This window comes from Piliocolobus tephrosceles, chromosome 15, assembly GCF_002776525.5.
Source record: "Piliocolobus tephrosceles isolate RC106 chromosome 15, ASM277652v3, whole genome shotgun sequence".
Classification (NCBI taxonomy): domain Eukaryota; kingdom Metazoa; phylum Chordata; class Mammalia; order Primates; family Cercopithecidae; genus Piliocolobus; species Piliocolobus tephrosceles.
The window spans coordinates 38,063,194-38,087,065 of NC_045448.1; the positions used below are offsets into that span (position 1 = coordinate 38,063,194).

Consider the following 23,872-nt stretch of genomic DNA (forward strand, 5'->3'; position numbering starts at 1 on the left):
AAAAAAAAAAAAAAAAAAAAAAAAAAAAAAAAAAGGAAATGTTGACCTTTAAGGATATGGCTTTGGATTTTACTCAGAAAGAGTAGACCCTGCTAGACCCATCTCAGAGGAAGCTGCACAGAGATGTGATTCTGGAGAAAATCCTCAAAACCAGCATCCAGGCAGTAAAGTCTTAGAAACAAAGACAGAACTTCCATGTAGAATATCTGCAGGAAGGAGCGATCTAACAACATGTCAACACTGAGATTTGTAAGGGTGAACTGTGTTCCTCCACAGCAGAATTGGCCTGGGGAGGGCCAAATTAGGAATGCAGCACAATCACATGACTTTAATTTGAGGCTGGAGAAAGTGTGCTATCTCAGCTCGAAGGTGTGGATAGTTCAAATCTTGGAGAAAAGGAATAACCTGAGCCCCAAACCATAACCTGAGTTCTTATAAGACAGCGGTTGCATAAATATAGCCAATATATTTAGTGCTTGAAACATAATGAAAACCTTAAAATTAATCATATAGCTATGCAGCTGACCTACTAAAAAGGAGAAAACTTCTGTATGCAAAGGAGAGTAACACACCACATGAATGTAACCAACGTGGAAGATGTTAACTAGGGACTATACTGAATGCTCGGCATCAGATTCATATGTGGGAAAATAAATGAATAAATGAAGGTATTTGAGCAAGGCTTTAACAGCCTGTTATGTCCTCAGTGGCAGAGATGTCACAGTGGAGAGGAGCCCTGTGAATATAGTGAGTATGAGGAAGTTGTCACAGCTCAACATTGACTCAACATGTGTTAGCTCACACTGGAGGGAAACTCCATAAATGTAATGAATGTAGGAAACACTTCATCCAGAGAGCTAACTTATTCATACCAGAGAAGTCAAGAGAGAAACTCTGTCTGTAGTCAGTGTGGAAATGCCTTCAGTGACCATTTATCCTTTAAACAACACCGTGAATTAACACTGGAGAGAAGCCATATGAATGTGATCAATGTGGAAAAGTCTTGATTTAATGATCTCATCTTATAATGAGACAATGCACATGGAGAGAAACCCTATAAATGTACAGCATTTGGAAGAGCCTTCAACCTCAGCCCTAACCTTTATAGGTGGTCTCACTCAAGTTTCCATCTAGCTGAAAGATGCTATCTTTTAGATACCAGAGAGCTCCCACAGGGCTAAACCCTACACCCTTCAGGCAAAGCTCAACCCTTGATATGCAGAAAAAACTTAAGAGTAAAACAGGAAAGAAAGTGGCAAGTTTTTTCCAGGAGGAAGAAACCTGTTGGGAAAACACTAGATAATTCATGCTGGAGAAGGAATTCAATGAAATAAACACGATAAACCCTTTACTCATAGAACAACACTCCAGGACATGTGAGGATTAATGCTGTATAAAACACTCACTAAGACAAAAGCAACTTGTTAAAATAAAAAAAAAGAAAATTATTAAAAAGAATAATAAAACACTGTCAGTGACCTGAATTAGGGAAGGTATTTGGTGACTGCACGTACCTTCGTGAACTTTGAAGTTCTCATGTTGGGGAATCTCCTCAAGTTAATGTAAGTCTATTTCAGCACACTAGAGTATCAAGATGAATGCATGAAATTTCCTTATGTATTTGTATTTTCTTCATAGGATAAAGAGGCACAGAAAGAGATGCAAAAAATAATGACTTCCTTGAAGAGGTAAATAACCGAATTTACTCTTCAACAAATCAGATGTGATCTACCAAAATTTAAATGAATCAAAGTTTTATTATCCTTTTCTTCATTTTTGATGTAAGGGTATTGTGCTCAGATTTGAAGGTAAAGCCATGTTTCTGCAGAATGCATTCCACTAGTAGCACTACAAAATTAATTATGTTATTTGGAGAATCTATATACTATAATGTCAATACATAATCTATAAACATGTATGCTTTGTATTTTTCTTATCAATAAACTGCAGCCTTCAGAATATTTCTTTAAATATTTAAATCCAATAAAATGAATAATCATGAGTATTTTATTGTTTCAATGGAGACTTCATAAAACAAAATAATTTCATTAATGTGGATGAAACCTGGAAAACTGAGCAAAGGACATGAACAAGTTGTTGGCAGAAGAGAAAAAACTAACAGATGTAGTCTTGTAATCAAAAGATGTGAATAAAATTACAATAAAATACTCTTTTACCATCAAACTAGATTTCACTCGCGTCCGAATGAAAAGACCACCAAACAGGCTTTGTGTGAGCAACAAGGCTGTTTATTTCACCTGGGTACAGGCGGGCTGAGTCCGAAAAGAGAGTCAGTGAAGGGAGGTAGGGGTGGGGCTGTTTTATAAGATTTGGGTAGATAATGGAAGATTACAGTCAAAGGGGATTGTTCTCTGGCTGGCAAGGGTGGGGATCACAAGGTGCTCAGTGGGGGAGCTTTTGAGCCAGGATGAGCCAGGAGAAGGAATTTCACAAGGTAATGTCATCAGTTAAGGCAAGGACCAGCCATTTTCACTTCTTTTGTGGTGGAATGTCGTCAGTTAAGGCAGGAAACAGCCACTTTGACTTCTTTTGTGATTCTTTGCTTGCTTCAGGCCATCTGGACATATACATGCAGGTCACAGGGGAGAAGATGTCTTAGTTTGGGCTCAGAGGCCTGACACCAGCAAGGATTATTTTCTTCATTCAGGAAGCATTCAACGCTGGCAGTATTGTTATGAGATGGAGCATTCTTATACACGGTTAGTGAGAGAATATTTTGTCACCTGGGTACATCAAATATGAAAATATAAAAGAAATTTAAAAAGTACTTTGGCACAAACCTTTGGTAAAATTTATTGACAGCCTTTGAAAAGTATTAAATCTTTAGTCATGGAAATAATCATAAAGAGTAAAGTTCAGTGACTGATTCACAAATGTTCATAACAGCCTAACACTATGTCCAACAGTAAGAAAGCAGCCACATTGAAATATAACTACAATTGAATAACATTTTGACATTAAAAATTACAAAAATGATATAGGCAATTGCACAGAACATCTTAAGTGCAAGTATAAGTCAAAAATAGTACATACATAGTGAGAGACAGGACTAGCTGGATTTCCTAGGCGGACTAAGAATCCCTAAGCCTAGCTGGGAAGGTGACCGCATCCACCTTTAAACAGGGAGCTTGCAACTTAGCCCACACCCGACCAATCAGAGAGCTCACTAAAATGCTAACTAGGCAAAAACAGGAGGTAAAGAAATAGGCAATCATCTATTGCCTGAGAGCACAGCGGGAGGGACAAGGATCAGGATATAAACCCAGGCCTTCGAGCCAGCAGGCAACCCCCTTTGGGTCCCCTCCCCTTATATGGCAGCTCTGTTTTCACTCTATTTCACTATTAAATTTTGCAACTGCGCTCTTCTGGTCTGTGCTTTGTTATGGCTGAAGCTGAGCTTTCGGTCGCTGTTCACCACTGCTGTTTGCCGCCGTCACAGACCCGCCGCTGACTTCCATCCCTCCAGATCCAGCAGGGTGTCCGCTATGCTTCTGATCCAGTGAGGCGCCCATTGCCACTCCCGATCGGGCTAAAGGCTTACTGTTGTTCCTGCACAGCTAAGTGCCTGGGTTCATCCTAATCCAGCTGAACACTAGTCACTGGGTTCCGTGGTTCTGTTCCATGACCCACGGCTTCTAATAGAGCTATAACACTCACTGCATGGCCCAAGATTCCATTCCTTGGAATCTGTGAGGCCAAGAACCCCAGGTCAGAGAACATGAGGCTTGCCACCATCTTGGAAGTGGCCCGCCGCCATGGGAGCAAGGACTGTCCCCCGCCCCCACCAGGTAACATGAAGATCTCAACAGTATGAAAATAAACACAGAAGAGCATCTGGTAGGGAATACACTAAAATAGTAGTAGTTTATGTTTCTGTGGAGCTTATTTTATTTCCTATATTTCCCAGTTTTTAATAATAAATAAAATGATTTTTTATGTTGAACTTAGCAGTGAGCTATAAAGATTCCCTGCTACCTCTTAATCAGCCTAATCTTGGAAATCAGAGTAAAAACTTGGATTTTCTGTTTACTGTCCCAAATACATGAGCGTGCATGCAGATGCACACACACGCACACATTTATAAACTCAAAATTTCAAGCCCTGATGTAGACATTCTGGTTAGGTAAATTAAGCAACCCCCTAGCCCCATCTTCTATAATGGTCAATCAAGATACTGAATCAGTCCAGCTGGTTCTCACCCACTTTCCTCTGACAACTGGTCTAATGTTGAAACTCATGGCTAGATGGGGCAAGAGTCTTGTAGGTTCTGTCATGGATATGCTGAGAGGCTATGGATACCTCTGGCTATCTCTAAACAGCCAAAGGAATATGTAAGTATAGAAAGGTGAATCCAGCTAGCAGCAAATGACATAGAATCAACTATGTTGTAGGTTTTGTGGGAGCAACTCATTCCGGCAGAGTGGTACAAACACTTCCTTTATGAATTATGAGGACTATCAAGAAACACTACTAGTGGGTAACAGTGGGATTTAGGACTCATAATTGGAACCTGACATAAGATCTAATCAGTGTTCATTTATTATATTTTAATAAAATTCTTGTTTCTCATAATATGTCTTCGATGGACAAGTTGATGTCCATTGATTGGGTAATCAGCGTAGTTGTTTCTGGATATGGGCTTGACCCAATAGAAATGTAGTACTCCTAATTCACTCTTTAGAGAATTAGGAGTTTCTGACACATTTAGCCATTTCTACAAATGAGTATTAACAGAGGGAATTCCCCTCCTCATTATGGTAATAACCCTTCAAAAGACCATTAACTCCCTGCTGTATGCCCCCTTCCAGAGTCATACTGTCATATCTGTATTCCTCATAAAGCCATATAATCAGAGAAATTATGTTTGGGAGGCTGAGACTGGAGGATCAGTTGAGCTCAGGAGTTCAAGACAAGCCTGGGCAACATGGTGAAATCCCATCTCTACAAAAATTAGCTGAGCGTGGTGGTGCATGCCCGTAGTTACAGCTACTCGGGAGGCTGAGGTGGGAGGATTACTTCAACCCAGGAGGTCAAGGCTGTGATGAGCTGTAATTGCGCCACTCCACTCTACTCTCCACTGCACTCTGGGTGACAGAGTGAAACTCTGTTTCAAAAAAATTTTTTTTTTAATTCAAAAATAATTTTTTAAAATTAAAAACATTGCAAATAATTGCTAAATAGCTCAAAAACCGTGAACAGGACTAGAATCTGATAACCTAGAAGGGTGTGCTATAGAGCAGTGGTTCCCAACCTTTTTGGCACCAGGGGCCATTTTCGTGGAAGACAATTTTTCCCTGGACCTGGGGGTAGGGGGATGGTTTCGGAATGATTCAAGTGCATTACATTTAGTGTGCACTTTATTTCTATTATTATTACAGTGTAATATATAATGAAATAATTATACAACCCACCATAATGTAGAACCAGTGGAAGCCCTGAACTTGTTTTCCTGCAACTAGGTGGTCCCATCCGGGGGTGATGGGAGACAGTGGCAGACCTATCAGGCATTGATTCTCATAAGGAGTACGCAACGTACATCCCTCGCATGCACAGTTCACAGTAGGATTTGCCCTACTAATGCCACCACTGATCTGACAGGAGGAGGCGCCCAGGTGGTAATACGAGCAATGGGGAGGAGCTGTAAATACAGATGAAGCTTTGCTCACTTGCCCACCGCTCATCTCCTGCTGTGAGGCCCAGTTCTTAACAGGCCACAAGCCAGTTACCAGTACCACTACCAGCCTGTGGCCTGGGGATTAGGGACCCCTGCTATAGAGGATACGTAGGATATTTTGTCAATTTAATCCTCAATCCAGTCCAATGAGGGAGGTGGTGTTCTTTCCATATAGGTAATGACATAATTGAGGCTTGGAGTAAATAACTTGCCACAGACCTTTCTTAACAAGTGGAAAGAGTTGGTACTTAAACACGGCTTATTTTGACTCCTTAGTCTAGTCTTAGTTACTCACAACAGATATATAAAAGGTACTGTGTAGATAAAGATGAGGAAACAAACCAAAATAAAGAAGTTATCTGTAATGAGGCCAAGTAAAAACGGTTTCTATATTAAATACCCCTACTTTCTAAAAACTGAGTGATTTTCTTGAATGACAGGATTATATGTAGAATATTACACTTACTCCAAGGAATTTCATGCAAAGTGAGCCATGGGGACTCTGGTTTTCTATGGTTACTTCACTCACCACTCATGCTGCTTGACCTCAGAGAAGACAGAATAGCTGCAGTGTTCCTGAAATGAGGATTGTTCCTGCTGGATCACGAAGTCCAAGCTGATGGTACATCTGCCACTCACAGATGAAGTACCCAAACTGCTAACTTCTCAAGAGACTTCGTGTACAACTTTGGAAAGGGGGAGTTCTGACCCAAACTTTGAATATGTTTGATTTCAGAAGATAAGAATCAAACTGTATGTTGCAATTTCTCATAAAACATTAAACAGGTAACTTAGTGGTCCACTAAAATTTTAGTGATGTCCATGTAATTGCGATATTATCTTTCTTACTAAATAACAAATGGCCTTCATTGTAATATGAAAATCCATGCCACTTCTCATTTGTGCCTAAAAGTTATCAAAGGGCTTTTCATTTGATAATATTTTTATACTTTTGAATTTCAAAAAGCAGTGGTACAAGGTGAATGGGGTTAGCTTTTACACTAAACTCATTTTACCAATAAATGGTTTAAGCGTTGATGTGTAAGTAACAGGGTCGGGGTCAGACAACTGTAGTGACCAAGCCAGGACTGATTTCCAGCCCTTGGAATCTCACTTCTGCTTTCTTTGAGCCCAGGGCTGTTTATGTCTAATTGATTGGAGTCCAGTATGTCTGATGTAGAATGGAGGCTATAAAATGCTAACACTTACCTGGTGATTACCTATTCCAAGTGTTTTTCTTATATTAACACATTTGAACCTCATAGCAACCTATGAAGAAAAAACATTTGATATTACCCCATAGAGGAGCTAAAGCACAGGGTATTACCATATCTAACACCGTGAGCAAAAGATCTGGACTTGGGCAGACTGCTCCAGAGTCCATGCTGCGGTCAGCCCCTGTACAATCCTGCCAGCAAATGGGAGAATTGAATTGTGGGAAGTGAAAGCGTGGAAAGACAGAAGGTAAAAAAGGAAACAAGGGAAAGGGAAAAAAGAATTTTAAAAAGTAGAGGGCAGTAAAGAAAGAAGAAAAACAAAGGGAGAAAAGGTAAAGAAAAATCTTATATTTATATTTTGGATATTGATAGACATTTTCTAGTTTTGCATCATAAATTTCCAACAATGTATTTATGTATTTTGTATCATATTTTTTTCATATACCCGCCTTTTCCTTCCCCTCCTCCACAAGATAAGGTAGTGAAGCCTGTTTTTAATGACTTGATCTACTTGAACTGAGTGTGTTGAGAAAGCTTTGGTTATGGACTTTGTGGCCTGTTGATTGGGAAATTAACAAGAATAGTTGATTTTACAAAGACAAGATACATTTTAGAACCAAGTAAAGTTAATACTTGAAGTACTGTGATTTTGAAGCCCCTCAACCTATATTTTGCTTTAGATACTTGAAGCCAAATCATAAGGTTGAGTTTTAAAAAATATTGAGATACAATTGACATACAAAAAATTGCATGTATTTAAAGTACATAATTTAATAAATTTTGACATGTGTACACCCACAAAACCATCACCACAGTTAAGGTAACAAACATTTTCATCACTTCAAATGTTTCTTCATGCCCGTTGCTAATCTCTCCCTCTTGCGTCTCTCTATGCACCCCCATTCCAAATAACGACTCATCTGCTTTCTGTCATTATAGATTACATTTTCTAGTATTTTATATAAGTAGAACTCTGTGTTATATACCCTTTTGTCTGACTTCTTTCACTCAGCGTAATTATTTTAGGATTCATCCATGTGGTAACATGTACTGATAATTCATTTCTTTTCATTTCTGAGCAGTATTTTATAACAGAAATATACCATAGTTTGTTTCTCCACTCCTATCTATTGATAGGACATTTGGCCTGTTTCCAGTATTTGATTATAACAAACAAATCTTCTATGAAAATTCATATAAATGTCTTTGAATGTACATATACTTTCATTTCTCTTAGCTAAATACCCAGAAGTAGGAAGTATGGTAGATGTTATATCTACCGTTATAAAAAACAGTCAAACTGTTTTCCAAAGTGGTTTTACCATTTTACATTCTCACCAACAGTGCCTGAGAGTTCCGCTTGCTTGACTTTCTTAACAACACTTGGTAGGGTCAGTCTTTTTAATTTTAGCTACTGCACTAGGCGTGTAGTATATCTGATAGAGGTTTTAATTTGTACTTCTCTAATGACAAATGATGTTGAGCATTTTTTCATGCATTTGTTTGTCATTTGTGTATCTTCTTTGGTGAAGTATCTCTTCAAATATTTTGCCCATTATTTAAATTGAGACGTTTTGGTTTTTGTATATAGTTTGGAGTGTGGCTTGAAGTTCATTTGTTATTTGAATATCTAATTATTTCAGCATTTACATTTATAAACTTGCCATCTATCTAATACTCTATAACATATCTAATGAAGTTTTGCCTCCAAATCTGTTGAAAAGACTATTGTTTCTCCATAGACTTGGCTTTGTACCTTTCTCAAAATCAGCTTTCCATATATGCATGGGTCTGTTTCTGGACTTTCTATTTTGTTCCATTGATCTATTTATTGATCACAACACCAATACTACACCATGTTGATTAATGTAGCTTTATAGATTTGAAACCAGGTAGTGTTACTCCTCCAACTTTGTTTTTGTTTTCTTTTGACTGCTCTAGGTTATTTGCATTTCCATATGAATTTTAGAATTAGTTTTTAAAATTTCCATCAACAAAAAAGTGGCTGTGATTTTCTTTATTGGGATTACATTGATCAATTTAAATTGACATCAATTTTAAGTCTTTCAACCCATGAATATAGTGTACCTCTTAATATATTTAGGTCTTTAGTTCCTTTCAGCAATATTTTGCAGTTTTCAATGTACAGGTCTTTCACATTTTTGTCAAACTTATTCCTAAGTGTTTCATATTTTATTGCTATTATATATTATATTTTCAATTTCAATTTCTGATTTTTTTATTGTATATAGAAATTCAATAGTGTAAACTGATCTTGCATCCTGCAGCCTCTTTAAACTCACTTATTATTTCTGGTAGCTTTTTTGTAGATTCCATTAGATTTTCTACAACTGTGATTATATTAGTTGTGAATAAAGACAGTTTTACTTCTTTCTTTCTAATCTGAAGGTTTTGTTTTGTTTTTGCCTTATTGTACAGACTAGAACTTTCAATACACCATTGAATATAAGAGGGCAAACGTTCTTATTTTATTTCTGATCTGAGGGGAAAGCATGCCATTTTTTGCCATTGATCATAATGTTACCTGTAGGTTTTTTTGTAGATACCCTTTTTCTGGTTGAGAAACTCTCTTTTGTTCTTATTTTGCTGAGTTTTTTAATGGAATTAATACTGAATTTTGTCAAACTTGTGTTCGTTGAGATGATCATATGGTTTTACTGTTTTAGTTTGTATGATGAATTATATTTGATTGAATTTTTAAATATTAAGACAGCCTTGCATTCTTGGGATAAAATTAACTTAGTCCTAACATGTTTTCTTTTTATTGTATCAGTGGATTTGCTAAAATTTTATTTTAAATTTTTGCATAAATATTTACAATGGATATTGGTTTGTAGTTTTCCTGTAAAGTCTTTTTCTGGTTTTGGTATCAGAGTAATACTGGTTTCAGGGAATGAGTTGAAAAGTATCCCCCCATCTTCATTTTCCTTGAAAACTTTATGTAGACTTGATATTGTTTCTCCCTTAAATATTTAGTGGAATTCACTCGTGAACCCATCTGAACTTGGAGTTTTCTTTATTGGGGGAAGTTTTCAAGTGCGGTTTCAACTTCAATTCTTTTAAGAGATACAGGGCTATTTAGATTATCTTTCCTCTGGAGTGATCTTTGGTAGTTTGTATCTTTCAAAGAATTTGTCTATTTTTCTATTTCATTTAAGTTGTCAAATGTATTGGCACAAATTTAATAATATTCCCTTTTATTATCTATAAAATGTGTAGTGATGCCACCTCTTTCATTCTTAATATTCGTAATTTGTGTTTTCCCTATTTCCTGTTTTGTATATGTTTCTTCCAACAAAAACCGTACAGGTAACATAACCAATGGCTGGAAGTTTATCAATGTTGTTGAGCTTCTCAAAGAAACAACTTTTGGTTTCATTGATTTTTCTCTTTTTCTATTTTCTATTTCATTGATTTCCACTCTCAACTTTAACATTTTCTTCCTTCTCCTTACTTTGGGTTTTATTTATGCTTCTAGTGTCTTAATGTGGAAGCTGAAGTCATTGATGTAAGACTTTACTTCTTTTCTCTTTTTTTTTTAAATTATACTTTAAGTTCTGGGATACATGTGCAGAACGTGCAGGTTTGTTACATAGGTATACATGTGCCATGGTGGTTTGCTACACCCATCATCTACATTAGGTATTTCTCCTAATGCTATCCCTAGTCTACTTCCTTTCTACTGTAAGCATTTAGTGCTATAAATTTCTAAGTACCACCTTAGCAGTATCCTGCAAATTTTGATATGTTTTCATGTTCATTCAATGAAAAATAATTTCTAATTTCTATTTTACTTTTTTCTTTCATTCATGGGTTATTTAAAAGTCTGTTTAGTTCCCAGCCTTTTTTTTTTTTTTTTTTTTTTAGGTATCTTTCTTTAATTGATTTCTAATTTAATGTCATCATGGTCAGCATTTTGGATGACTTGAATCTGTTCAGACTTGTTGAGACTTGTTCTGTGGCCCAGAATATGTTCCATTTTGGTAAACATTCCATGTGCACTGAAACAACATGCATATGCTTTAAAGGTGAATTACATCAAGTGTCTTTCAAGCCCTCTACCTGCTTTGGTCTCTCCATAGCCTCAGCTCTGTGTCTCCTCAGCACAAGGAGACTTCTCGACTCCTTTTGTGTTTCTGCTCCATACACAGGCCTGGATGCTGTCTTGAAGCAGTAAGCTGAGACAATTAGAAGGTTCATCTTGTTTGTTACCCATCTCTCAGGGGTCGCTGTACTTTCTTTCTTGCTGTCCAATATCTTGAAAACCATTCTTTTTATATTGTGTCCCTGTTTCAGATTTTGAAAGCCAGAAGTTGTAGCTCTTGAAAGTTGTAACTTTGTAACATTGTGATATTTTAAAAATCTGCTCCTCACCACACTTTCCAGTCCTATAAACCATTATTTTATAGATAAAAAAAACTCAAAAGTATTACATTTCTTTTTTAAACAAGTTTTTATAATGTTTCAAATGCTTCCACTCGATAAAGCAAATTGACACACTTGTACTATGGAATTACTTATTAAATTAGACTTTGGTTAGAGCTCTGAGACAATTTTTTGTTTGTCCATTTTTCAATAGTAACCTTGTGCTTTGGCAAATAAAATTGCATATGGAGAGTTAAATTATACTTTTCCTTCTCCTTGCATACTTTATGTTTACACAGCCCACCTAATTTAAAACTGGGAAATCTAATTGGGAAAATAATCTGCTGAAAATCGCATGTGGAAATGCCATTGGAAATTGTTAATGCCACATAACTGTGGCATTAATAGCTAAGCCCTAATTGGACTGCCACTCTCAGACAGACTGGCCCCACCATGTAGGGTGTGGAATTCATCTGGAGTCCAACATTGACTGTCCTGATCTTTAAAACATCCTAGTTATAACGATAGTGACTTCCCAGCCAAGCCACTAATTCATTTATTTATTTTGTCTCTTTGTTTGAAATGCATTTTATTTCCCTTGTGTTCTTCAGTCCTCAGAGCTCAGTGTACTTTGCAATTGTAATTAGTCAAACATTTATAGAGCTAAAATTATGGGGACTATCCAGAGGCTGATCCAAATTTCAGGGACCCTGAAACTTACACAATTTGGAGAATCTTAAGAAAAAGAATACAAAATTACAAACACAAAATTAAGTATGAAAGTGACTATTTAGAATGCAAAAGACGTCATGACAAATTATAAAATTTTCAAAGTTGACAAATACCACAATTATCACATCCAGAAAAATAACATTTTATTATTAACTGCATGGTACATCTAGAATACTTTCTTTTACATACTCTTTGTTTGCTTCATCATATGGCATTGATTTTTAATGTCATTTTCTATTGAAAGGATAGAGGATGAAATATTGGTTTTTCCACTAACACAACTAATTGACATTTTTCTTTCTTATTATGGATCATTTAGAAAAGCTCCTCTCAGCTTCATTTCTTGCGAGTAATGGCATGCAGCAACTTCCTCAGCAGCCCTTCTCCCCAGGGTGAGTCCTCCAAGAACTCCAGCCCTTCGAGCCCATTGAGCTGGGTGCAGATGGCTGTGCTGCAGCCCCTGATCCAGCTCTGCCCAGCCTCTGCACCTCCCGTTCCTACCCCCGTCTCACCTCCAGTCATGGGTGGGTCCTAATAAGGGCCTTAGTCATTGTGGGCTCTGAGCAGGGATCCAAGCAAGCCCCTTTTTATATCCTTCTTCTTGGGGGTCAAAGTCAGGGTCTGAAGCTTAATGCAGGGCCCCGGAAACAAGCTGTAACTGGAGCCAGCTGATGTGGAGGTTGGAAACTGCCTCCTGACCATCCTCACAGCCAAATCTGCCATGGCTCTCTCAAACCACTTTCCTGAGGCTGCAGCGGTTTTTATGTGGGGCAGGGAAGCAAAGGACAGGAGACTGAGTGGGCATATATCCATGCAAATAAAGTCCTGTGAGTAAGAGCAGACTAACAGCAATATTTTCCCATCTTCTTCCACAATGCCTACAGTATAAGGGCTGAAGTTCTCAGCAGGTCTTTCACGTTCCCCATGCTCCCACCCAGTCTGCCTTTCTAGCAGATCTCCAGCACCCCCGACTGCACACACACACTGTCTGCATTCCAGGCACACGGGATTGAGTGCTGCTTAAAACCCACCTGTCGCTCTTCTACCTTTTGCTTGGTTTTTATTCTACCTTTGGGGCCACCTTCCCCCATGCCCACTCATGGAAATCTCCCTTCCCACTCAAGGCCTGGCCCAAGGGATGGATGTTTTGCCACAAAACCTTCTGATCCACATGGCCAGTTGTGCTCTCACCCACCTCAAAGCCATGGAGCACTTTTTTGTGTCTTCATTTAGCTTGACCTGCCCTAAGATCTTCAGTAAGGTGAGGACAAGGACCTTGTATTATTTACCTTTGTATCTCCTGCCTGGCAGCCTGTGCTCAATTAACATTTGTTAAACCAAATTAAACAACTCAAGTAGAAGAAAAACATTTCACGTGTTCCTAAGTTTCCTTTAAAAAAAAAAAAACTAAAAGTAATTTCTACCCTCAGCTTTGACATGAGAAGGAGACAGTAGAGAAAGAGGGAGAGGAGGACTAGGGAGCAGGGAGCAGGGAGAGTGGAGGGAAGGGGAGGGCAGGAAGTGGGGAAGCCTAGCAGATCAGGCACAAGAGACTGTATTCGTCCATTTTCATGCTGCTGATAAAGACATACGTGATACTAGGTAATTTATAAAGAAAAAGAAGTTTAATGGACTCACAGTTCCACATGGCTGGTGGGGCCTCACAATCATGGCAGAAGGTGGAAGGCTAAAGGCACGCCTTACACGGTGGCAGGCAAGAGAGAATGAGAGCCAAGCGAAAGGGGTTTCCCCTTTAAAACCATGAGATCTCATGAGACTTACTCACTACCATGAGAACAGTATGAGGGAAACTGCCCCCATGATTCAATTATCTCCCACCAGGTCCCTCCCACAACACATGAGAATTATGGGAGCTATAATTCCAGATGAGATTTGGGTGGGGACACAGCCAAGCCATATCAGACAATGAGTCTGTGACAATGCCAGTGCCAGCCTTAGACCAAATTCATGACACTCTTTTACTCCCCCCAAAAACATTACAGATCTCTGTACATTCTACTTTATTTTTTACTGTTATACCCTTCATTGGATGGAGTACAGACCACATATGAAGATTAATCATTGTATCATTTCTGTGACCCAGTTGCTTTCTTTTGTCTTGAAATTATAATTCTTATCCCATTTCTAGGCTTCGGTTCCCAGTCTGTTGTTTTAATAATAAAGTAAGTTCTGCAACACCTCAGTATGAAACTTAAAAAGATTTAGTGCAGGCCGGGCGCGGTGGCTCAAGCCTGTAATCCCAGCACTTTGGGAGGCCGAGACGGGCGGATCACGAGGTCAGGAGATCGAGACCATCCTGGCTAACACGGTGAAACCCCGTCTCTACTAAAAAATACAAAAAACTAGCCGGGCGAGGTGGCGGGCGCCTGTAGTCCCAGCTACTCTGAAGGCTGAGGCAGGAGAATGGCGTAAACCCGGGAGGCGGAGCTTGCAGTGAGCTGAGATCCGGCCACTGCACTCCAGTCCGGGCCACAGAGCGAGACTCCGCCTCAAAAAAAAAAAAAAAAAAAAAAAAAAAAAAGATTTAGTGCAGCCACAAAGGATCATTCTTAACAACCTTTAAGAGTATTGGAAAAGTAAAAGATGACTGATGATGTTTATTGCTTTAGAGATCCAGTCCATACAGTGAAAGCACATATATTATGTTTATAACATGTTAAAAGTTTTAATTGTAAAAAGCTGGCTTTACACAGATTTTTACTAAGCATTTAATTTTTCAAACTGTTACCACATCTAGTATTTCAATGAAACCTTTTTACTCACTAAGATAGGTTAAGAAAATGATATCACCATCATTTGACCATGCAGAAAAGTGGTACAGAGGTTAGGTTTGCTGAAGGTCACACACCTTGTTCCTAAGATAGTGAAAACTAAGCCCAGGTGACTGACTGCTAGCTCTAGCCTGCACAGCAAGGAAATAACCACATTCAGAGCCATACAATGTCTTAAATTACTTAAAATTTAGTGTCCTTAGGGACTTCTTGATTGTTTCCTTTTCCTTTGTTTTCATTTTTCTAAAAAGTGCTTAGGGCAGCTAAAAAAGATGGATTTCAAAAAAAAAAAAAGACTTCTTAAAATTTGTTTAATTGGCCAAGAACATTTAAGTGTCTCCCATAGGGAGAAAAAATGGTTCATTGGAAAGGAAAACAGTAATTTAAGATGGGCCTTGGATAGGAAGTTTGGTTTCTAAATGAGATAAATTCATGGGAATGGCCTAGTAAGGTGCCCTGTACTACTTAAGAAACCCTTATTTGCATAGGATACTAGCCAATTCTCCACACAAGGGTTGCTCATAGTCATACTTTGGTCTTTTTAGAGATGGGCTCTTGCCATGTTGCCCAGGCTGGAGGGCAGTGTCCATTCACAGATACAATCATAGCTCACTGCAGCCTTGAACTCCTGGCTCAGGTGATCCTCCCACCTCAGCCTCCCGAGTAGCTGAAACTACAGGTCCCTTTCCCACCTCCCAGCCTCCCTGACCAGTGCTTTGTTTCCTTTTTTATTTTGATGTAATGATGTGAATTTTCACTTCTACAGAACTGTAATTTACATTTCATAAAGTAGTTGTGATTATGATCTACCTAACCGTTGCAAATCCCCTCCCCCAAATTTGAACTCTTCCATTTGTCTCCCTAAACTGGCCAGAGAAATCTGTGGGTGAGAGGAAAGTTCATCTGGATTTCCTACACTCACTCAACTAAGTATTAGTGACTTTTTTTTTTTTTTTTTTTTTTTGAGACAGAGTCTCACTCTGTCTCCCAGGCTGGAATGCAGGGGTGCAATCTCTGCTCACTACAACTTCTGCCTCCCAGGTTCAAGCGATTCTCCTGCCTCAGCCTCCTGAGTAGCTGGGATTGTAGGCGCATGTGATTATGCCCGGCTACTTTTTGTATGTTTAATAGAGATGGGGTTTCACCATGTTGGTCAGGCTGGTCTCGAACCCCTGACCTCGTGATCCACCTGCCTCGGCCTCCCAAAGTGCTGGGATTACAGGCGTGAGCCACCGGGCCCGGCCATTAATCACTATTATCAACACCTGGCTTCTTTACACAGCGAAGAACTTACTGGAGGTGCGGAAGCAATAGCTGCGCATCCTTTTTTGACCTCCCTTCTCAGTTTCAAGGTTGAGCATGCTTCCTGAGCAGATGCTTCCTCGGGATGCCCGGAGCCCATGAAGAATGCAGTGACCTAACGCTCCCAGGACACAATAGTGAGACCCCAACTTAAGTTTCCTGCCCAAGGAAGGAGCCCATAAATTGAGTCAGGTCTCAAAAGAATCATGCAACAAAGCAGATTGTGCACAACAGTGCCCCTGCCTGTGACTCAGCCTCAGTCTTCTGAAAACGAAAACAAAAGTGAATGCTCTCTCTCTCACTGGTTTACCTGTCCCTAAAACCCATTCATAGAAAGAATGCCTCATTTTCTTTTTACATTAACTTTTTTGAGGTATAAATTACATACAGTAAAATGCACAAATTTTAATTGTACAGTTCGATGAGTTTTAACAAATTTTCCCACCAGTGTAACCCCTACCACAACCAAGATATAGAGCATGAACATCACTCCAAAAACTTCCCTTGGCTTCCTTCCCACTCGCTGTCCCACCTACCTGCACCCCAGCCTCAGGCAACCACACATCTGCTTTCTGTCACTATAGATTAATTTTTTTTACAATACCATATTAATGGAATCATACAACGTGCACTCTTTTAAGTCTGTCTTCATTTGCTGAACATTTCTGAGATTCATCTATGATATTCATATATCAATAGTTCATTCCATTTTGTTGCTCAGTCGTATTGCATAGCTTGAATGTGCCATAGTTTGATTATAAATTCACCTATTTGGGGTTGTTTACAGTTTGACATTATGAATAAAGTTGAAATGAGCATTCACATACAGGCTGGGCACAGTGGCTCACGCCTGTAATCCCAGCACTTTGGGGGGCCGAGGGAGGTAGATCACCTGACGTCAGGAGTTCAAGACCAGCCTGGCCAACATGGTGAAACCCTGTCTCTACAAAAATACAAATACTAGTCGGGCATGATGGTGGGTGCTTGTAATCCCAGCTACTCAGGAAACTGAGGTGGGAGAATCGCTTGAACCTGGGAGGCAGAGGTTGCAGTGAGCCAAGATCGCGCCACCGCACTCCAGCCTGGGCAACAGAGCGAGACTCCGTCTCAAAAAATTAAAAAAAAAAAAAATCACATACAATTCTTTTGGCAGACATGTTTTTATTTTGGGTCAAAGGTGAGGGAAGGGGGACATAAAAACCCCAAAGTGGCATTGTTGTGTCACATGGTAAGTATACGTTAGCTTTATAATAAACTGCCAAACTGCTGTACCATTTTACATTCGCATTGAAAGAGTTTCAGTTGCTCCATGTTCTCGTCAACACTTGTGATGGCCAGTCTTAGTCTTTAATTTTAGCCATTCTAACAGACATGTAGTAATATCTCACTGTGATTTATTCATACTTCCCTGACCAGTGATGTCAAACATCCTTTCATGTGCTTATTTGGCTTCAGTGACACCAAATTTGATAATTCTGCAGCCAAAAGCACCCTTGTTAGTTACTAGCAGATTTTTACTTTCTCTTTCTTGCATTAACACTGGCAGTACATAAACTGGTTAAAAGTAGCTCACCTTTCCTTCCCATCCCATGGTGAGATCATCAAAACAAACCTTCAGAAACCCCCTGTATAGAAAGTCAAGCAGGTAGATTGAGCCTGTAGTCTCAGAACATTGTTGGTGGAAAAGGGATGAAAGTCTTGTGTCTTTTGTCCTCTCTTGCTCTGCTGTACTTAAAGAAACTCCTAGTGATAAAATCCCAACAATCAGTCATGAGTTCTCTGACCTTTCACAACACCATCTATGTTTCTTACATTGTTATCCAATTCTATATTTTTTGAATTGTTATCTACTCCATATGGACACATACTCATTTTCCACATAGATTAAAAGGCTACATCTGATATTGCTTCTGTGTTTTCATAGGGCTCAATAAATACTTTTAAAGTTGAATTAAATTTGCAATATTCACTATATAATTAAGAGAGAGAGAGAATTTGAGATCTAGATTTCAGATCAGTCATTTCATGGGAATCCAAACTTTCCAGGTTCAGGAGTTCATGAGATTCCTCCCCCAACCTCCTGCTCTTGTTGACAATGTAAAACAAACCACAGTTAGCCTGGGAATTATCTTTACGGAATATATCAGCATATTGTTTTGAGTTTTTGCACTGCATGTATTAATCTACCAAGAACACATGTCTTGGTTCAGTAAAAATTTGCAGAAAGCCAGACATCCCATAAAAAGAATCTGTTGATGTTTATCCCTCCAGCTAGCTCTGCTCTTCCTCTTTTGTATCTACAAAGAATATTAGTGTTTCTTTACTTTTCAGAATCATCTACTCAGAAAGACTTCTAGCAGTGTCCTTGACAGGAAGTCACCACTGTGCTGAGGCAAGGCAGTGGGTCTTTAGGAGGTCAGGTTTCTTCCCACCCTTTGATTGCTCTGCCTGTAGATGTATCAGCTCTTACCCCACTTCTACTGAGAAGAAGATACTCCGTCAGCCATGACACTCAACTTGTGTGAGGATGATCCAGAGAGGCTGGGCCCAGGCCACATAGGCTCACCCTCTACCACTATCTTGGACATATTAGGTTCCTGCATGATGGGGAGATCAGGAGGGCTAGGGGAGCCTAGTTATAGATGCTTTATTGGAACTGTCTGGCATAGAGGAAGACATTCAGAGGGCCATAAAGATCAGACTTTTTCGGAGGCGAACAAGTGAACTTCCAGTGACTTATTCTTAGTTAACCAACCTTCAACCAGCTGATAAGATAAACAATATCCCTAATGCTGATCCTAAAGCATTAGAGATCCTGAAGTATCTTCAGCATTATCAAAAAGGATTAAATTCTATGTGGTAAACAATGATGTTTTAATTTTAAAAATGTATTATAATCCTCTAAACCCATGGTCTCCAAACTTTATTTTATGCATGAATCAGTTTTAAAAATTGGCATCCCCTAATATATTTATATTCATTTACTTATTTATTTATAAATTATACATATTGATACCCTACTAAAATGTTCATCATAAAACATATACAAATATAAAATATTTTAAAGGGGAAGAATGTTTTCTTGATTTTAAAATTTCCTGAAGTAGAAATAAAGGAATACTGTTTTATTATTAAAAAAAAAAAAAAAAAAAAAAGCTTTTTATCTGAGCTCATCATGCCGACTAACAAAGTATTTAGAAGCATTTATGCTGAAGTAAGGACAGGAAAAATGACACTGTCACTACTATTATTGAATTTTCTAGAGATACTAGCTCTAATTAGAAAAGACAAATTAGAATATTTGAAAGTAATACATTAACAGAGTATGGTAAGTATCATTTATGTTGGCAGATAAACTCACATGTGTGAAAAACCTGAAAGAACTAACTACAAAATGTTCTTCAACAATAAAAGAATTAATATATAGAAATCAATAGCCATGACAAATACAGATGACAGCCAGTTAGAAGGTGTACTAGAAGGTAATGCCTCATTTAGCTTTTGTTTTTGTTAGGGTAAAGCAAAAAACATTTACCCTAACAATAAAATGGCTCTGTGTAAGATCAAATATCTAGGAATAAACATAAGAATCATATCTGATAAGCAAGCAGAAATTGAAGGAACCCCAAAGGTTTGAACAAATAAAAAGACACACTACAGTTTGATTAGGAAGACGGCATCCTAAAATTATCCAATATCCTTCAATTAACTTACAAATTTGATATAATTCCAATACAAATACCAACAAGATTCTTTTTATGTTCTAAGGTTCAAATGGAAAATCAAACAAGTAAGAGTAGCTGTGAAAATACTGAAAAAAGTCAAGCAATGAGGGGCAACAATACGTACCAGATAAGAAAACATATGTAAGGCTATCATACTCTAAGAAATATCATGAATAAATAGACAAATCAGTGAAATAGAATATAAAGTCCATAAATACATCCTAATACACATAAAAATGTATATGACAAAAGGGGCATGTAAAATGAGTTATTCAATAAATGAGTCCCTGGAAGATAAGGAGGGTGGGAAACAGATGGGATAGGCTGTGAATTATTAAGCAACTGGTTTATATCTAGTTTAACCAGCAAGATGCAGGAGCATCTTCAACTCAGTTTTCTCATAGCACCATGATGTCCACAAATCCACTTACAAGCAATAATTCTGTCTTTCCTAATGTTACATTCCAAGCATTCACAACTGTATCTGGACACAGTAACTCTACCATGGTACCAAAGAGTAATTAGTCTGCAGAGGTAATAGGTGCACACACTATTTAGGTCTGAATACCACAGCAGGGAAAGGTATGCCAGCTAGGAAGGAAATAAAATCTCAGGAAAAACGAGGACAAGTAGAAAAATTAAAAGATGAGAGGAACAGAATAGCCTTGCTGGGCACATGCTCATGGGAACCTTGTTGATGTTGCCCAACTTGAAGATAAAGAGATGCCTATGATATAGAATCATGAAGATCTCATCTTAGAGAGATCCATGATACGTCACCCAGGAGCATCTGTCACCTGCAGGAGCACCGCACCAGGAAACCAGAGGCATGGCTCTGTGTAATCTCGAGCAAGCCAAGTGCCCATGATGAAAATACTTCTTCCTGCTGTGCCCAGCTACAGGATTTACATAAGAATGACATGAAATGACAAATGTGAGTACACTTTGCAGCTCTGATCAGTGGTATCCTAATAAAGAAGAATTGTTAGCTTTGAGTTGAGCCTTGTTTGTAACATGCACTCACTTCACTGTTGTTGCCTTTTATGTTTACAGGAGTCCTGCATGATGTGGACTATGTAGATCTTGCAAGAGTCCACATACCCTTCCCCAAGAGAAATTAAGCTGGGAACCATGGAATTATCATCATCTCCTTGCCACCCTGTCCAACTGCAGGTCTTGGGAAGCTGAATTTACCCTGTGAGACTTCGGCTTCATTTACATTCATCTTGGCAGGCAGTGGTGGGTCCTGGGGAACCTGATGAAAGACAGAGCTCAAGCCAGAGCATGACAGCAGTGAAGACTTTCTTACATGCTGAACTCACATCAAAGCTCTTTTCTTCTTTGCTGACACAGGTAACTCTTTACCAGTCTGATGATAACACATAAAGAGACAGACCCTCGGGTTCCTGCTGGGGAGAAAACAGAGCAAGAGATATGCTGTACTAAGCTGGCAAACATAGTGTTCTTTCTTCTAAAATCTGATGGGAAGGTAACTAGGCAAAAATCCACTGTGCTGGCTACGGTACAAAGATGACCAAGGCTGTCTCAGGTATCCTGGTGGCTTTATTGTCTATTTCTGGGAAAAGAGTAGGTAGGGATCAAGAGCAAAGAACATGGGGAAATGTGCTGCTTTGTCGCTGCAGTCCATTTATTTCCTAGAAATTTTGGCTTCTAGGGAAAGGCAGCATGATATAAAAAAGAAAAAGGTACTGGACTCTTAACCTGATTTAAATCCAGACCTGACACTTTATGACCTGGATGAACTTGAGTAAGTGACCTAAGCTCTCTAAGTTTCAGTTTCCTCATCTGTAAAATGAGGATAAAATTTTCTACTATGCAAAATTTTGTAAGGAAGATCAAATAAATGGACATAAAGCAATTGACACATAAATATGGAAACGATTTCTCAGCTTTCCTCCCTGAGGGACAGATTCTTCTAGCTACTTAAATTCTCCCCAAACTTTTCCAAGTTGCTCTTTATCCTCATACCCTGGCCACACCACAAAAGCTGCCCACATAAGAGAACTTGGTGAAGACTTGCTGACTATTCCCCTAGATTCTGCTGGTTTAGTAAACAGCTGCAGAAACAGGCTCAGCAATGGGCTCACTGTGGAGAATCCCAGAAGTGTGCGGCAACACCAAAGGAATTTTATGAAAGTCCCAGGAGAGAGAAGCTGTCATTCAAGTCATAGCCCCTAACACGTGCTGCACACACATTAGGTGGTGACTCAGTTTCGGTTTTTGACTTGAGTCTTAAAACATAGTTCAGAACCTGGTGATACTTCCCTGAATTCCGATTTTTAGTGTGAAAGTGTGTTCAGCTTCCCGTTGGCTATTGAGAGCTTGAAAGAAATTCAAGGAAGGAAACCCACAAACTGCTTATAAAAGATACTGCGTGAGCTTTATGCACTTCGGCTCTTTTAATCCATTCCACAAGGTCATGATGCCCATTTTACTGATGATGAAAGGCAAGCTTCCTGAGTTGGAGTAGCTCACACGGTGCCACAGCTAGCGACTGCGTGAGCTGAGTCACATCCAGATCGTTCAGAATGAGAATTTTAAGAGAAGATAAACATGTGATTCTCTCGAAACTCGGTGTTCTGTAGCCTGCAAAAGCCTCTGGGGCCTGGTATTTGCTTACTTGGCTTGCAAGCCTGACCTCCGGGGCTCCTGCGACCTTCCTTCCCTGTTCTCACCTCCATTCTCCCCTTTCCCGAACCGTTTCTTTCCCCCATTCCTTCCCCATCTAAACCACAGAAAAGAACTTCCAGGCTCCATTTCAGCCAGCAAAAATCTCAAGCCCAGGGGAGGGCTTCAGGGGCTTTCCACTGGAGGCTCTTAGACTTAGAGGCAGCGTCCTCTCCTGGAGGGAGTGCAGCGTCCCCCGGGCTCAAGGGGGATGCCGTCAAGGGAGGGCGGACGCCGACTGCGAGTCTCTTTGTGCAGCACTTTGTCTTTCTCTCCCTTGGGGTATTTTTGGGATTCCCCAACAATAGAATAAGCTGAGTTCTGCGTTACTAATTCCGTTATCTCGGTACAAGAGGTAAAGTGCCAGGAGGAAAACTGATACCCCGTATTGAGCAAGCTGTTTTCTGGGAAACTCTGAACTGTCTCCTGCACGGTTCAGGCCCGGTTACTGCTGCTGCCTGCAACCCCCTTCGCCGAGCCAGCTGCGCCTGGAGCTGAAGCCTCAGCTTTTGAAGGAGTGGTTTGCACTCTTTTATGTTGCTGAGCTATGCTAGCGCCAAACCAAGCACGCATCATCAACCTCTATTCACAGTATCTAGAATAAAACCGGCCACATGGCAGGAACCCAGTAAAAGCCTTTTGGAATCAGAATGGAAGGTGGGTTGATTACACTGGGTGCCTCTCACAGCCCACAGGGTTGAGACTGACAAGTATTCTGGCATTAGTAAGGGCAGAGACACTTTGGGCTGGCCAGACCTGATCCTGGGGAGGATCACTGGGTCATTTCTTGGCATCTCCTATCCCATCCCTGCCCTGATAGGTTTCACCCCTTTCAGCACTCCGAGGGCCAGGCTAGTGGTTCCCATAGAGGTGTACCGCCTGGTAGTCAAACAGAGAAGGGAGTTCCCTTCTCAGTTTTGATTTGAGCTTTGCAAGTGACAATGAAAATACTATTTGTTGAGCAACAGTTTAAAAGGCAGATGCTATACACACACACACCAGATTAAATGTTCATGGATTAAGATTATATATTCATATAATTTAAATGATAATCATATGGATTAAAACTAATCCATATGATTATCCTGAATTCATTTAGTCATTTGGGATTGTCCTTATTTTACAAATGAGAAAACTATGGCTTAGAGAGGATAAAGAACTTGCCTAATTTCACTCAATCGGTGAGTCACAGAAATGGGATTCTAACTCATGCCTGGCTGATCCCAAAGTCCATAGATCAGCCTCGGATGGAAGCCAACACACAGTCCTTTCAGTCTTTCTTGGGCACTCCCAGGCACTCCATTTTCCCATTTCTCAGAAGTCGCTGACCCTTCT

General features: G+C 39.4%; 1 protein-coding gene across 3 annotated transcripts in view; it reads left to right on the forward strand.

The window, feature by feature from the left end:
- RMDN2 (regulator of microtubule dynamics 2) overlaps window positions 1–23,872 on the forward strand; it is a 129,192-nt gene that overhangs the window by 82,940 nt on the left and 22,380 nt on the right. The window contains exons 11-12 of one of the 3 annotated variants that reach the window (XM_031934165.1): window positions 1,639–1,688; window positions 21,023–21,239. The exons of 1 other annotated variant lie outside the window; for it this stretch is intronic. In XM_031934165.1, the coding sequence (XP_031790025.1) occupies window positions 1,639–1,688; window positions 21,023–21,050 (78 nt within the window). In that variant the 3' untranslated portion in view covers window positions 21,051–21,239. Of the gene's footprint in view, window positions 1–1,638; window positions 2,188–21,022; window positions 21,240–23,872 lie in introns of those variants that run through there. One more of the 3 variants, XM_031934166.1, reaches the window with a different exon arrangement.